This window comes from Cetorhinus maximus, chromosome 34 (assembly GCF_964194155.1).
Source record: "Cetorhinus maximus chromosome 34, sCetMax3.hap1.1, whole genome shotgun sequence".
NCBI classification, from domain to species: Eukaryota; Metazoa; Chordata; class Chondrichthyes; order Lamniformes; family Cetorhinidae; genus Cetorhinus; species Cetorhinus maximus.
Window position 1 is genome coordinate 2,856,141 of NC_135912.1, and position 15,518 is coordinate 2,871,658.

The 15,518-nt window shown below is 47.4% G+C and overlaps 1 protein-coding gene across 1 annotated transcript; it reads left to right on the plus strand.

Moving 5' to 3' along the window:
• Nucleotides 1-214: 214 nt before the first annotated feature.
• On the plus strand, nt 215-13,496 carry LOC144671848 (uncharacterized). Its single transcript, XM_078533897.1, has 3 exons — nt 215-641; nt 6,599-7,219; nt 11,948-13,496. The coding sequence occupies exons 2-3, from the start codon at nt 6,652-6,654 to the stop codon at nt 12,151-12,153; spliced, it is 774 nt and encodes a 257-aa protein (XP_078390023.1). The 5' UTR covers nt 215-641; nt 6,599-6,651; the 3' UTR covers nt 12,154-13,496.
• The last annotated feature ends 2,022 nt before the right edge of the window (nt 13,497-15,518 follow it).

Sequence of the window (15,518 nt, forward strand, 5' to 3'; positions counted from 1 at the left end):
GAGTGATAGGCATTGCAGACAGCACCTGGGGACTGTGGGGGGTTTATCTGGGGGGGGGGTTGTTTAAGGGACTAGGGGGGTAACATTTCATGGTGGGGCTTATCTGGGGGTCTGTGGGGATTTGTTTGGGAGTCCACGAGGTTTATTTATCAGGGATTATTTTAGGCTGGGGTTATCTAAGGGACGTTATCTGGGTTACATTCGGCTGGGGTCATTGGGGAACGATGGGGTTAATTTAGGGTGGGGTTATGTTTGGGTTTCCATGCTGCTCGTACAGAAGATCAGAAGGTTCCACAAGCCTTTGGGCAGCCTCCATTCAGAGCGAGGAACTGGCTTTAATTCCTCTCTCCCCTTTTGCTATTCCTCCCCCCCCTCAAGTGTGCTCAGATGTTTTTAAGCCAAACAGACAGCCTACGTGCAGTTATGTGTTTGCGCAAATTGGAAGGCAGGGATTGTCCTGGGGTCTGCCTTCTCTTTCGTTTGCTGACTGATGCTTGACGCGACTCCTAACCTCACTGGCTGCAAATAGTAACAGTCTTGGAGGAATGCCAGAGAGAGAGAGAGAGAGAGACAGAGAAAGACGCAGACAACAGGTCATAAGAGACTCGAACGGCAAAGTGCTTTGTGTCCACAAAGAACAGGTAAATTAAAACCTTCAGGGCTTAACTTGCATGTTTTAAGTATAAGTAATGTTTGCAGTGAATATAATCGTAGGACAGGTTTTCTCTTAGATTCTCTCAGAAAAAATGCATTTATATTTTAAGGGACTGAAGGTTCTGGGGAAGCTGCCTTAATTTGTACTCTGATGTGGCTTTTAGCTTTTTGCTCTTGGAGGAGTTGGGGAGGGGGGACAGGAATTAACCCAGGAAAAGCCATGGTTGCCCTTGGCTGTCTGAAACGATGGCTGGAGAGTGGGAGAGGCTCTGACAGAATCTGCTCGCAATCTAGATCCAACCTGTACAAGCCAGCGGTCAGCGAAGCAAAGTCGTTTTGTAAATAAAGATTGTGGGTCAAAAGGGTGGAGAGACCAGGGAACTCTGACTGAGGAGGGTTCAGTGCGTTCAAATAATCTTTCTGCTCTCCCCCTTTTTTTTTTGGTCCATGGACCCAAAACCCTCACATACTTATTTTTCTAATTCATACTCAGGATCCAGGCGTTGTATCAAGGCTGGAATTTATTTCCCATCCTTGACAGATTTGGATTGCTGAGGTGTCAGTTGTGGCTCAGTTCATAGCACCCTCGCCTTTGAATCAGAGGGTTGTGGGTTCATGTCCCACTCCCGGAAACCAAGAACTGTGATTGTACTCGAAAGAGTTGCAATCTGTGACTGTCGATAACTCGAAAGAGTTTCAGAGGACGGGTGAGAGTCATTAGACCAGGAGCGGTCGTGGTGAGGGACTCCCAGGAGGAGGGTGGAAACGCTTCGGGGGGGTGTTTTCTAAACCTCCCTGAAGAGGTCAAACCTACCCGCCGACCCCTGGGAGTCTCCAGCCTGTGACTGACTATAGCGAAGGAGGCTCACTCGGGAAGGGACAGACTTAAATTGGGAACGTGGAGAGAGGCAAAGTCAAGGCGGTGAGGCGTCCAAACAACCCATCTATCCAAACCTTCAAGCACCACCTGCCCTGCGTGTGGTAGAGTCTGCAGGTTTTGTGAAGCTGCATTGTACCTTGTTAGACATCCTGAAACATTCTGTGGAACCATGTGGAACCCAGGGTTAAAATGGGAAACCCAAAGCCAGTTTTTACTCCTGTGGTGACTTATTTGTAAAACTCAGAGTTTAAATCGAGAGTTGAGCTGCAATCTGACTCCAGAATGCAATTCTGTGAAAAAGGGCAGGCTGTATCTTAGTTATGAACTTGGAAGTTACAGCATCAAGGCTAACGGAAGAACCTGTGGGCAGTTTATTCTGTGACCCTTCAAACAGTTCTTGACAAAGGGTCAGCATGGGTTGTGGAGAGGGGTAGTGATGCCACCATGTTGTAAGATGTTGTGTGTAGTTCAGTAGGTCTCATGAAGAGGTTCTGAGTCTTATATAGTTTAACAGTAAGTGCTTATTAACCACTAGTAGCTATATACTTGTGTGCGGTATGAGGTCTAAGTGAGGAGCTGTCTCCATGCTTGCCTCTACGCACGTCTCTGTCTAGTACAAGACTGCCCTCTAGACTCAGGTCATAGAAACATAGAAACTAGGAGCAGGAGTAGGCCATTCGGCCCTTCGAGCCTGCTCTGCTATTCATTATGATCATGGCTGATCATCCAACTCAATAGCCTGCTCCCGCTTTCTCCCCATACCCTTTGATCCCTTTCGCACCCCAAGAGCTTTATCTAACTCCTTCTTGAAAACATACAATGTTTTGGTCTCAACTACTTTCTATGGTAACGAATTCCACAGGCTCACCACTCTCTGGGTGAAGATATTTCTCCTCATTTCAGTCCTAATTGGTCTACCCCGTATCCTCAGACTGTGACCCCTGGTTCTGGACTCCCCCACCATCGGGAACATCCTTCCTGCATCCACCCTGTCTAGTCCTGTAAGAGTTTTATAGGTTTCTATGAGATTCCCCCCTCATTCTTCTGTGGGGCTGGGTCATGTGTTCCTTTACTGTACCCAGTCCCACATTAGCTCTTTCTATGCCAAACCCTTTTACTATGGGGAGGATGGGGGCTCATGGTTATGTGACCAGAGATTTGGGCTAATGGTGTGGGGACATGAGTTCAAATCCCGCCACAGCACTTGGGGGCTTTTAAATTCAGTGAGATAAATAAATCTGGAATTTGGCAATTAATGCTCGATCCATTGTTAATTTTAAAATAGAGATTGATAAATTTTTGTTAGCCATCGGGTTGTGGGGCAAAGGTCCACAATATGAAACTAGGTCGCAGATCAGCCATGATCTCATTGAATGGCTGGAGAAGCTCGAGGGGCTGAGTGGCCTCTTATGTTTCACACCGTGTGGCTGCCTCCACTAAAACTCTTTGTAACACCAGAATCACCACCATCATAATCTAACTAGGATTATAACTGTGGGAACCCCACTTTTGCGGGGCGGGGCGGAGGGTGTGTTGGGGGGGTGGTGGGGCAGAGAGTAAATTTCCAATTCCCTCTTTGTTTCTCTCTCACTTGTCCCCCACTACCCGTGCACCCCCAACCACCTGTGCACTCAACCTTGTATAACCTCAGCCGCAATCTCTCTGTCTCTAAGGGTAATTTTAGATGCACTTGCTTAGCAACTGATGCACAGGCCCAGGCTTGGGACCCAGGTGAGGTAATGTTCAGGTTTCTTCATCACAAACATTATACCAGCGGGAGAAGGTGTCTTTTAAAAAAAAAATTAAACACATGCAATGTTCTCTTACTTGTTTTTAAATTGAAGCTTTTTAACCGTTTAACTGCTGGGACCCGCCCCGTTTCTATCTCTCTTTACCCTTTCCCAACCCCCACCCAACATCTTTTCATAAGTAGCCTCATGATGCCCCAAAATGCTTTAAAGCCAATGACGTACTTTTTGAAGTGTAGTTGCTGTTGGGGAAAATACCGCAGCCAATTTGCGCACAGCAAGTTCCCAGATGGAAGGATCAAATCTCTAACCATTCATGGCGAAATCCTTACTTTTGACTTTCTTGGGAGGTCCATTCAAAGATGTGAAGATTCCTGTCAGCCTGGTTCTAATCAGTTTTCACACAGATAAGGGAGCGTCTCAAAATTGCTCACTGAAAACTGATCTGAAGCACATTGGGAGAACAACTTGCATTTATGTAGCACCTTCAACGTGGCGAATTGTCCCGAGGCGTTTCGGAGGTAATTTGGCATTGAGTCAGGTAAGGAGGTGTTGTAGCGGGCACTTGGTCAAAGGGGTTGGTTTTGAGGAGCAACTTCAAGGAGGAAAGAGAGAGGCGCAGAGCTTTAGGGAGGGAATTCCAGAGCTCAGGGCCCAGCCGGCTGAAGGCATGGTTTCCAATGGGGCAGCAATGGAAACTGGGGATGCTCAGCAGGCCGGAATTGGAGGAGAGGGTTGTGGTGGAGGAGATGGGGAGAGGCCACGGAGAGATTTCTAAACAAGGATAAGGATTTTAAGATTGAGGTGTAAGAGGGCATCTAGAAATGCCGGTACTGCATCATCACACTTGAAGTGCAAAACTGTTTCAGCACCATTTATGTGACTGTTATGCACAGCCAGATCTTCACTTCACCCGTGGGAGTCTTCACACCTAGAAAGCAGTTATTGCTGCCAATTCTCACCTCTGAGTCAGGCAGTCATGGGTTCAAGTCCCACTCAAGGCTGACGCTCGCAGTGCAGTACCGAGGGAGGGCGCGTTGCCTTGTCAGAAGTGCCGTCTATTGGATGAGACATTAAACCGAGATTCCGTTTGCCCTCTCGGGTGGACGTAAAAGTTCTCACGTCCATTATTTCGAAGAAGAGCTTGGGGGGTGCGGCGGGGAGGGGTGATTCTCCCTGGTGTCCTGGGGGCCAATATTTATTCCTCAAGCAACATCAGTGAAACAACCTTATCTGGACACGGTCGCATTTCCTTGCTCTGTTTGTGAGAGCTTGCTACGTGGAAATTGACTGTCGTGTTTGATGGCTTTTGTCTATAAATTAACTCTGGATCGATAAACAAGAGGGAGGGGAGTCCAGACAGCGTGCCACACACAATGACATCAGCGGAGGGTGTGTGATATCTCCTCGTAAAGAAAGCCTTTGGGTACTGTGGTTGCTATGGCGGTGACTCCAAGGACTGTCTTCACTTGTGTTTGGCCTTTTCATTGGCCGTGCGGTTGCCAGGGAAAGATTTAATTCTCTGCGCACGGGCGAGGAAAAAGTGAGTTAATTATTTAGAATTTAATTAGTGGGTGAGCTGCTGTGGCTGCCATGGGATAAGAAAGAGCTCCGTTGGAAACGGGACTCGAGTGTTACTCAGTGAGTTCGACAACACAATCCGCAATTTAAAAGCCTCCTATATGTGTTTGTTAGGTACTTTTGGAAGTTACGTGTTTCAATCCTCTCTCCGCGCAGGCCATTGCATGTAACGGAGTTAGCCGATGAGTCAGTGCCGTGGACAATGTGAATGAAGCAAAAGTGCGCTCTAGGAAGAGGAGAGATTAACGGCACACATAGGTTGGGCAGGGTTGGATATCGTCTCTGCTAACAGTTACAGCGCAGAAACAGGCCCTTCGTCCTGACTGGTCCATGCCGCAGTTAGTGCCCTCCACATGAGCCTCCTCCCACCCCCCCACCCCCTTCTTCATCTCACCCCTATCGGCATTATAAACTCCCCACCAAGAGACAGGGGCAGTGACTACACGTCAAAGGAAGTACGTCTGTAAGGCACTTTCGAACGCCCTGAGGCGCTGGGACAGGCATCTCATTTTGCTGGGGGTGGGATCTTGCTGTGCACAAAATAGTCGCTGTGTTTAAGTCAAACAGCGTACGTTCAAAAGAGCCGGCCCAGGACGACAGGTCAAATGGCCGCCTTTTGTGATGTATGCTGCTTTGACTGCCCCTGTGCTTGCTTATGCATATGAGTTACCAAATCCAGACTGTACTGTGGAGGGAAGGTGTCGAATGGGTAGACAGACACTTTCTCCTTGAAAGTTAGCAGGTGTCTCTGGAGTGTGTCGACCCTGACTCAGTAGCGAGAACCCCTCTCACCTCCGAGTCAGATGTTTGTCCCACCCCAGAGACTTGGAACTGAAAATTCAGGCTGACAGGCTCAGTGTAGCGCTGAGAGTGCGCTGTACTGGTGGAGGGGCCGCCTTTGGGATGGGGCGTTAAACTGAGACCCTGTCCCCACTCTCAGGCAGTGTAAGAGATCCCGGGGGGGCCACTGTTTTGAAAAAGAGCAAGGGGGTGAGCTCTCCCTGGCGTCCTGGGCAAATATTTATCCCTCAACCAACATCATTAACAAAAAAAAAGGTCAAGATCACATTGCTGTTTGTGGGATCTTGCTGTGCACAAGTTGGATGTCATGGATGGAATTCAAAACAATTGGCTGCAAATCAGTAACAGTGACTGCACTTTAAAATGTACTTCATTGGCTGCAAGGTGCTCTGGGCCGTTCTGAGGTTGTTGAAAGGCACTATAGAAATGCAAGTCTTTCTCGCTGTCTCTCACTTCTCTCTGTCATTGGTTGGCTGGTGGAATTGGTGATGGTTGACCTTGTCCCTTCATACTCTTGAGCAAGAGCTAGACCCGAGGAGACCGTGGCACAGTAGTAATGAATCCAGAGGCCCAGGCTAATGCTCTGGGGACATGGGTTCAAATCCCCACCATAGCAACCGATGGAATTTAAATTAAATTAATAAATCTAGAAAAAAAGCTTGTTTCAGTAATGGTGGGGACCATGACAACTATCATCAATTGCTGTAAAAAAAAAACCCTTTAGGGAAGGAAGTCTGCTGACCTTGCTTGGTCTGGCCTACGTGTGACTCCAGACAGTAATATGGTTGACTCTTAGCTGCCCTCTGCAATGGCCTGACCAGCCACTCAGTTCAAGGGCCATTAGGGATCGGCAGCAATGTCCCATGAAAGAATTAAAGAAAAGGACAAACTCAGCAAGATCTCTTCTCTGAAATTTTTCTCTTTCCACAGCCAGGTCTAACTCGTCCAGCCGAAGAGTCTTGAAGGGGTCCTCGGACATCTGAGATTATGTCGCTCAACAATTTCCACTTCATTCACAGTATTAAGAACTCGCCAGCTGTTTTCCGTCGGAGGTTTAAGAAGGACAAAACCAAGAACCTGTCCCACGGTGACCCACTGTTCAAGGTGCATTACATGGGGATGGAGAAAATCTACTCGCTGCAGGTTGAACAGACCAGGGAGGTGGTCAACCATCTGGTGGGCAAGGAGTCCTCCAAGGCCTGCAAGGACCACGCCCTGGTGGTGAGGCCGCGCTACCTGGAGGTGAAGGAGATCTCGAGTGGCCGGCAGATCACCAAGACCTACCTCCACGACATCGCCTATTGCACGGCGGACAGGGGCCACACCAACGTCTTCCTCTACATCTGCAAGAGCAAAGGGCAGCTCCAGTGTCGCGTCTTCCTGTGCAGCAAGGCGGAGAAGGCCAAGGCCATCACGGTCTGCTTGGCAAAGTCCTTTGAGACGGCGTTCAGTCAATGGCATGAGATGTACGGCCGCCAAGCATTGCCGGACTCCTCTTCAGGCACTGATCCTGGCTCTGAGGAACAGGACAATCCTCGCAGTCGCGCAGATGAAGGTGAGCAAAGGCCTCAACTAGTAGAATTTCCTGGGACATATGGCCAAGGCCTTTCCTCCCAACCAGTCCAGTTATGCTCCACTTGAGCTTCCTCTCAAACTGTCTCATCTCACTTGATCACCAACCTCCACCACCAGAGCGCCAACTGACACATGGGAACACCGCCCACTCTTAAGTTACCCTCCAAGTCACAAACATCCTGACTTGGAAATATATTGGCCGCTCTTTCACTGTTGCTGGGTCGAAACCCTCCTCGAGGGTACCTTAGGAGTGCCTTCACCACACGGGACTGCAGTGGTTCAAGAAGGCGGCTCACCATCACCTTCGCCAACGCAATCAGGGATGGGCAATAAATGCAATTAGGGTTGGGCGTCCTTGCCAGCAACGTTCACATGCCATGAATGAACTTCTAAAAAAAAGCATAAAACTCTATTCCTTTCGCCTCCATGTGTTTATCCAGCTTCCCTTTAAATTCATCTATGCCATTAGCCTCAAGAAAGTGTAGTAGTGAGTTACGCATTCTCACTATTATCCGGGTGAAGGAGTTTCTCCTGAATTCCCGAATGGATTTCTTGGCGACTGTCTGATATTGATGGCCTCTAGTTTTGGGCTGGGATTTTCGAAGTTCTGGAACTTGCATTTCTTTAGCATCTTTCACAACCTCAGGAGGTCCCAAAGAGCTTCACCGCCAATGAAATGCTTTTTTAAAAAAAGCGTAGTCACTATTGTAATGTAGGAACTGTGCAGATAATTTGTGCACAGCAAGCTCCCAGCTTGACCACATAACCTGCTTTTATTAATGTTGGTTGCAGGATAAATATTGACCTGGACTTTGGAGATAGTATCCCTGTTCTTCTTTGAAATAGTGGCTGTGGGATCTTTCACGTCCACCTGAGAGAGCAGGCGGGGCCCGGTTTATGTCTCATCCCAAAGTTGGCACCTCCGACAGTGCGGCACTCCCTCAGGACTGGGACTGAGAGTACTGGCCTGGGTTATGTGCACAAGTCTCTGGAGTGGGACTTGAACTCAGAAAAGTGACTGTGAAAAGCATCCATGTCTTAAATATTACCCTTCATCTTTCAGAAGCACCAATGTTTCCAAGGTGTGAATTGCATGCAAAGGCTACATTTGAATGTTTCTGTATCCAGTCTGCGCTTAATAACATAGGCACAGAGGGAGGCCATTCAGCCCTTTGAGCCCGTTCTGCCATTCATTCAGATCATGGCTGATCTGTACCTCAACTCCATTTACCCATGGCTCTCAGTTAAGGTTATGCCCCCTTGTTCTGATATCCCCATCAGAGGAAACAGTTTCTCAGTACTGATTGTATGAAATTATTTTCATAATTTTAAACACCTCAATCAATCACCCCTCAACCTTCGAACCTCAAGGGAACGCAAGCCAATTTTTACGCAGACTGTCCTTATAATTTATCCCTTGAAGCCCTGGTAATAATCTGGCAAACGTTCGCCCCCGTGCCTTGGGCCAATATTTATCCCTCAGCCAACAACACTAATACAGATTATCTACCTGTTATCGCATTGCTGTTTGTGGGATCTTGCTGTGCACACATTAGTTGCTGGGTTTCCTACATTACAACAGTGGCCACGCTTTGAAAGTGCTCGATTGGCTGTGAAAGTGATTTCGGGCGTCCAGGGGTCGTGAAAGGCGCTATAGAAATGTAAGGTCCTTCTTTCCATTAATCTGCACTTCTCCTGCCTCCAAGGCCAATATATTCTTCCTTCGACATGATACCCAGAACTGAACGCAAGGGTTCAGATACAATCTGCTCATTAATCACAAAGCCATTTCGAGAACAATGTGTAGGGTGAACATTGATGGATGTTCCCTTACTTCACCCAGTACTTTTCAGGTCAGTTTTCAGTATGCAATTTCGAGACGCTCCTTTATCCAAATGCACCAATACATTAAATTAGTTTAGAATGAGGCTGATAAGAATCATCATGTCATTAGAAATGAACCTTAAAATGAGAATTGCACAGGGAAGAGATGTGTTAGGAGATAAAAATCCTTTCACATCGCTGAAAAGGGAGAGATTAAAAATGTAGGTGATTCCCTTAACATTGAAGCTTTAATGTTTGATGGCAGAGATCAGACACTGGGCTCTATTAAAGGAAAAGAGATTAAATTATTTCTTTAAGAGCTGAATGGAATTTTTTAATCCCTTCAAGAGACTGTGGGGTGGCACTGATGAGAAGCTTTACAGCCAGTGGAGCTATCTGACACGCCTAATATATCATCCCACGGTTGAGCAGCCCCGCATGTGTCTGCTCTTAATATCTAAGCTGTACATTATTCCAAAACATACTTGCCAACCTTTTGAATGAGAGGCTTCTCCTGAAAGCCACCTTGCTTCTACTATACGCCTCCTATTGCCAGTACAGAGGGAGTGCTGCACTGTCAGAGGTGCCATCTTCTGACAAGGGGTTAAACTGTCTGTCCTACATACGAACGTATGAATTAGGGGCAGGAGTGGGCCATTCGGCCCCTCGAGCCTACTCTGCCATTTGATGAGGTCATGACTACTCTGATTGTGGCCTCAGCTCCACTTTCCTGTCTAACCCCCCTATAACCTTGTCGATCAAGAATCTACCTAACTCAGCCTTAAAAATATTCAATGACCTTGCCCCCGCCGCTCGCTGGGGGAGAGAATTCCACAGTCCAATGACCCTCTGAGGGGGGAAAACTTCTCCTCGTCTCAGTCTTAAAAGGAGGACCCCTTATTTTTAAACTGTGTCCCCGAGTTCTAGTCTCTCCCAGACGGGGAAACATCCTCTCCGCATCCGCCCTGTCAATTCCGTTCAGGTTCTGATGATGCCACTTTCAAAAGCAGTTCCTCTGACGTGTCTTCCTTCTTCCTTAACCGAGGTTTTCCACCCACGGTGGTTGACAGGGCCCTCAACCGTGTCCGGCCCATCCCCCTGCACATCCGCCCTCACGCCAACTGTGTTCCTCTCCGCAGATGCTGTCAGACCTGCTGAGTTTCTCCAGGTATTTTTGTTTTTGCTTTGGATTTCCAGCATCCGCAGTTTTTTTTGCTTTTATTCGCTCAGGATCTTATGTGTTTCGACAAGATCACCCTTCGTTCTTCTACACTCCAATGGACGTAGGCCCAACCTGTCAAACCTTTCCTCATCCCAGGAATCAGTCAAGTGAACCTTCTCTGAACTGCTTCTAATACTATTATATCTTTCCACCTTTATGTCATGAAAGATCCCATTGCCACTGTTTCGAAGAAGAGCAGGGGAGCTCTCCCTGGTGTCCTGGGGCAAATAGATATCTTTCGACTAACATAATTTAAGACAAAGGTGAACTGTTGTGTTTTTGCTGTTTGTGGGAGCTTGCTGTGTGCAGGTTGTGGTGTTTCCTGTATTGCAACATTGGCTGCAGTTCCAAAAGTGCTTCATTGGCTGTAAAAATGTTTGGGTGTCCCGAGGCAGTGAAGGCCGCTATGCGAATACAATTCTTTCTTTTCCCATTTAGTGGTCTGTGCTGCTACTTTACTGCACCATGTTGTATTGTCTTAATCATCCCTGCATTTTTGCTGTGTTGCGAGACCCACTGCATCTTTGCCGAGTCTAACTTATGTTTGTCCAGAACCTCTCAATTTGAGAACGGTTTTCCTGCTTCTTGATTTCCTCTCCTCGATGCCCTTCTAACCTCCTCCACCTTGCCCTTGCTTCAGTTGTATGTATTGCTGAAGCCCTCATCAATTCTCTTGTTACTTGCCCAGACTATTCCAACACTGTCCTGGCCAACCTTCTAACTTGCACCCTGTAAACTTCAACTCATCCAAAACTGTATCCTAACTTGCACCAAATCCCATTCGCCCATCACTTTCCTGTGCTCGCTTACCTACATTGGCTTCTAGTCTGGCAATGCCTCAATTTTAAAATTTTCATCCTTGTGTTCAAACCCCTTCATGGCCTCTCCCCCTCCCTATCTATGTAACTCCTTCAGCCCTCTAACTCTCCAAGGTCTCTGCGCTTCTCCAATTCTGGCCCTTTGCACATTCTTGATTTCCTTCGCTCTACCATTGGCAGCCGTGCCTTCAGCTGCCTGGGCCCTAAGCTCCGGAATTCCCTCCCTAAACCTCTCTGGCCCCCGCTCTCCTCCTTTTAAGATGTTCCCACCAAGTTCCCCTGCTCCTCTAAGTAGTGGCTGTGAGATCTTTTGCATCCACCTGAGAGGGCAGACGGGAGAGCATCTCTGACAGTGCAGCATTCCCTCAGTACTGGCCTGTGGATAGTACAGCACTGCTTCAGTACTGACCATCTGACAGTGCAGCACTCCCTCAGTACTGCCCCTTCCACAATGCAATGCTCCCACAGCACTCCTCCTCCCACAGCGCAGTGCTCCTTCAGTACTGCCCCTTCGACACAGCGCTCTCTCAGTTAGGTGTCAATCGTAGACTTTCTTACTGATTTACTAACCCTCCGATAATGCAGTGTTCCCTTTGTACTACCCCTCTGACAGTGGAATGCTTCCTCCATACTGGCTCTTCAACAGTGCAGCGCTCTCTCAGTTAAGCGTCAGTTGTAGATTTTTCTTGCTGATTTATATTGGCTCCCAGTCAGGCAACACCTTGAACTTTGCATTAAAAGGCAATATACAAAGACAAGTTGTGGTGCTGGATTCTGGCCTGTGGTTATTTCACTCCAGCGTCTTGATGCAAGATGGCAATCTGAGTCTGTCTTGTTTCCGCAGGGAGCTCATTGGACGAGGAATCTGAACTCAGCCGCCCCTTCGAAAGCGACGAAGAGGCGGAGGTCAGGATGCACCGGGAGTTTCTGCAGCGGGCAACATCATTCCGAGCCCCTCACCGCCTGGACACGGGCTACCACAACCTGGAGGATCTGACCAGAGATTCCTCGGTCCAGGAGCTGGTCGGGGGAGAGCGGGAAGGGGACTGACCGTCGGCTCGCCTCCCGCCTGCTTTGATTCTTTGATTAATCTTTAACTAGGGAAGAAAGAAAATCAATTGGCAGCACGAACCCCTTAGGGACAGAGGTTGAAACCTTCAACATCACATGCGAGGCTTTAATCGGTCATTTTTAAAATGGCTTTTAAATGCAGGATAAAAGCAACCTTTCCTCGTAAGAAGGTTTTAATCAAGATGACTGCTTAACAATAAAACTCACACATATGAAAATGTGATGTTAACATATTCAACATTCCAGCAACAACGTTAAGCATGTTGTGGGAAGATGGCTTCTCATCTCCGACAATTCTTGCTTCATGAATTTTAGATTAAACGTAAGATTCACTGACTGCGTAGTGCCTCATCTGGATGAGTATAGAATACATTCTGTGGAGTTTAGAAGAATGAGAGGTGATCTCATTGAAACGTAGACAATCCTTAGAGGACTTGACAGGGCAGATGCTCAGAGGCTGTTTTCCCCCTGGCTCTAAAAGAATCTAGGACGATTGGGGTGGGTGAGGGGAGGGGAGGAGGGGCAGTGGGTGGAGGTCACAGTCTCAGGATAAGGGGTCAGCCACTCAGGACGGAGATGAAGAGAAATTTCTTCACTCAGAGGGTTGTGAATCTTTGGAATTCTGCACCCCAGAGGGCTCAGTCGCTAGGTTTAGAGTGAAATGGATAGATTTTTGGACACTAAGGGAATCAAGGGGTATGGGGTTAGGGTGGGAAGATGAAGTTGAGTTGGAAGATCAGCCATGATCGTACTGAGTGGCGGAGCAGGCTCGAGGGGCTGAATGGCCTACTCCTGCTCCTCTTTCTTTTGTTGTTAATGACATAATCTGATGCCAGAGAGAGACAGATAGTGGATCTGTTTGACAAACATTCCTCTCCTCAGTAGCCTTCGACTGTCCGAGAATTACTCTGGGACGCTCCAGGACCCTGGCTGGAGTCTTTGCCTGTCCAAAAGGCAAAACAGTCCACTATCACTCGCTTCTACCAGCGTGTGAAACCCTGTTGGAAATGGGTTTGCAAATTACTGAAGGAATGCAATGTGTTTATGTTAACCTGCAGCGACTTTCTGTACTTTTTTATATGCCTCGACCATCTCTCAGGAGGGGTCTCTGGTCACTGAATTGAAATTTTGTTTTATCTTTCGAGACGTCAGTTGGAAGGAATGTCCCAGATGGGTTCGCTAACTGCAAACTCCCTATTTATCTGCTTTCGGGTGACTGCAGAATACACACTGAAGGCAGAACAAGTTTGACTGTAAGCGGATTTTCTTTCAGTAGGACTGTTTTGCGAAGTTCAAATATTTCCAATAAAAACTGAAACGGAGTTATTTGTCTCGGGTAGAGTTGTACAGAGTGTGCATCCAATTCCCCCGTCCTCTCTCATCAGCAAGCCACCTACTTTCACCTCTGTGACATCGCCTGTCTTCATCCGTGCCACCCATGCCTTTGTGCTTCTAGAGTTTACTATTCCAACACAGTCTCCCTTTCCCCTTCCCCTTCTCCCCTTTTCCCTCCTTCCCGCGATGGCATAGTGGTATTTTGACTACACGAGTATTCCAGAGACCAAGGGTAATGCTCTGGGGCCCCGGGTTCAAATCCTGCCACTGCAGATGGGGAAATTTGAATTCAATAAAAAAAATATCTGTATTTAAAAGTCTGATGATGACCATGAAATCATCGGTGATTGTTGTAAAAACCCCCATCTAGTTCACTAATGTCCTTTAGGGAAGGGAATCTGCTGTCCTTACCCGGTCTGGCCTACATGTGACTCCAGACCCACAGCAATGTGGTTGACTCTTAAGTGCCCCCTGAACAAGGGCAAGTAGGGATGGGCAATAAATGCTGGCCCAGCCAGCGATGCCCACATCCCCATGAACGAATTAAAAAGAAAATCTCTGTAACCTCCTCCAGCCCCACAACCCACCGAGATCTTTACGTTCCCGCAATTCTGGCCTCTTGAGCATCCCCCAATTTTAATTTCTCCACCAATGGCGGCCGTGCCTTTAGCTGCCTGGGCCCCTAAGCTCTGGAATTCCCTCCCTAAACACCTTCACCTCTATTAAGGCTTTAAGATGCTCCTTAAAACTGATCTCTTTGACCAAGCTTTTGGTCACCTATCCTAATATTTCATTATATGGCTTGGAGACAATTTTTTTTGGATAATGATTTTCGAGGCGTTAAAGGCGCTATTGTTATATCTGAGATCAATTTATGTCTTACTTTACTTCTGCCTCTCTTCCGCTGCCCCTCTCCTTCCCTGAAGCATTGCTACTCCCCTGTATTTGTTTTAACTCCCCACCAGTTCCTTGTTTCCAACTGCCCAAACATGGGGGTGAGAGCAAATAAAAGACTGTGGAAACATTTCAAGTTGGTTGGCAAGAGTTTCCTGGGTGTTGTCAGTCAGTCCCTTAACTTGCCATGGTAACTCAAATGCTTGAGTGACCCTTGATGGTGAGTCGTAGCTATTTAACCATTGGAACTGGGGGAGGATGGAGGGACATCACACCTTAAGTCTGGTCATCCAATGTGTTTTTTTGCCTACCAAAATGCTTATGATGATGATTTGCAAATGCGGTGGCTGCTCACAGACCAAACAAGGGTAGATATTCTGGTCCAGCGATGAGGTGATTGACCAGTTTATCTTGTGTTTATAGAAGGCCTCAGTGACAGTACCAATATCTATATTTGTACAGATTTTTTAAAAATCGTACTCGGGATGTGAGCATTGCTGACAAGGTCAGTATTTGCTGCCCATCCCTCATTGCCCTTGACAGCATTTAAGAGTCAACCACATTGGTCACATGTAGGCCAGACTGGGTAAGGACAGAAGAATTTCTCCCCTAAAAGACATTAGTGAACCAGATGAGTTCTTACAACAATCAATGATAGTTTCATGGTCACCATTACTGAGAATAGCTTTCAATTCCAGGTTTTCTAAATTAATTTAATATTAAGTTATTGAATTTAAATTCCATTACTGACCATGGTCAGATTTGAACCCATAGCCCCAAAGCATTTGCCTGGGCTTTTGGATTGCTAACCACCCAGTGACATTACCATTGCACCACCACCATCTCCGCAAAGAATCTGTAGGGTTGTAGTGGATGGTTGGACTTGCCAGCGCATAGGCTCTCCCAGTTAACCTGCATGCATTGTTGGATTGGGCCAGTGCTCTTGTGGAGTTGAGGAGGATGAACTGCATCTATTTTGTGCCTGGCAATAGCCTGCAAAGTGGGTGAGGATGTGAGATGGTAGGGGGTGTCGCACAAGGGTGATGAGGGGACTCATGTCCAGGACTCCAGACAAAGGTTCCGAGTGTTGCACTGTCTTTGTTGGGAGAGGTGAG